This window comes from Papaver somniferum, chromosome 10, assembly GCF_003573695.1.
Source record: "Papaver somniferum cultivar HN1 chromosome 10, ASM357369v1, whole genome shotgun sequence".
NCBI classification, from domain to species: Eukaryota; Viridiplantae; Streptophyta; class Magnoliopsida; order Ranunculales; family Papaveraceae; genus Papaver; species Papaver somniferum.
Genome location: NC_039367.1, coordinates 95,218,808 through 95,219,777, shown reverse-complemented (window position 1 = coordinate 95,219,777; position 970 = coordinate 95,218,808). Strand labels below are relative to the sequence as shown.

General features: G+C 37.8%; 1 protein-coding gene across 1 annotated transcript; it reads left to right on the top strand.

Moving 5' to 3' along the window:
* The first annotated feature begins 247 nt into the window (after positions 1-247).
* Positions 248-970, top strand: LOC113315983 (agamous-like MADS-box protein AGL61). Its single transcript, XM_026564219.1, has one exon. It carries the CDS (start codon positions 248-250, stop codon positions 968-970), a length of 723 nt encoding a protein of 240 aa, XP_026420004.1.

The window sequence follows — 970 nt, the reverse complement described above, 5'->3', positions numbered from 1 at the left end:
CAGTACCGGGCCTGCCCATAGCACAGAAGAAAATCAACTTCTAATCTCAGTTCTATTGTTGTTGCTTTTTTTTTTTGTTTACCGTGTTTTCCTATTAACGGCTATTTTTGAGTTTCCTTTTTTCGGCATATCAGTTTCCATATAAGGTAGCTGTTCCATGAACCACTCCCTACTTGTATTTGCTGGTCAACACTCTGTTCTGTGCTGAACTAAATAGATGATGATGAATCAAGTGATGATGATAGAGATGAAGAAACAGAGAAAAGGAGGTGATGGTCGTAAGAGGATTAAGATTGAAAAAATAAAAGACAAATCAAGATTACAAGTGACATTCTCCAAAAGACGAAAGGGTTTGTTCAAGAAGGCGACTGAGTTATCTGTTTTAACTGGTGCACAAGTTGCACTGATTGCCTTTTCTCCTGCCGGAAGACCATATGTTTGTGGGAATCCTGATCTCCTACTCGATCGATTTGTTAGTGGTGAAGCATATGAAATTCATCAGAAATATGACGATCCAGAACAGAGGAGGTATATGGAAGTTGAAAATGAATTAGAAGCTGAAAAGAAAAGAGGGGTTTTCTTGGAGTCTTTGATAAATTATGATTTGGGGCCTGGTAAGGATAAATCTTGGTGGGATACATATGTTGATGGATTGAGTTTGGATGAATTAAAACAGATGAAAAGTGATATGGAACAACTCCAGAAGTGCGTCGCAAAGAGATCTCATGTCTTAAAGATGACCGGTACCACAGCTGCTTCTTCATCTTCTTCTTCATATGAAGATAAGTCCCTTGCTTTGATGAAATTACCGGCTGGTAATGATGACATTGTTGATGATGATTATCTGAATGAAGAGATGATAAATGAGTTAGTCTTTGATTTTGATTCTCAAGAGTATGAATTTGGGACTACAACTTCAACTGATCAAGAAATCACCGCCGACATGTTTTCTGATGACTACTACTACTAG

Excerpts from the sequence above, each read along its gene's own strand:
- LOC113315983 (XM_026564219.1), top strand. The coding sequence starts at position 248 with ATGAAGAAACAGAGAAAAGGAGGTGATGGTCGTAAGAGGATTAAGATT.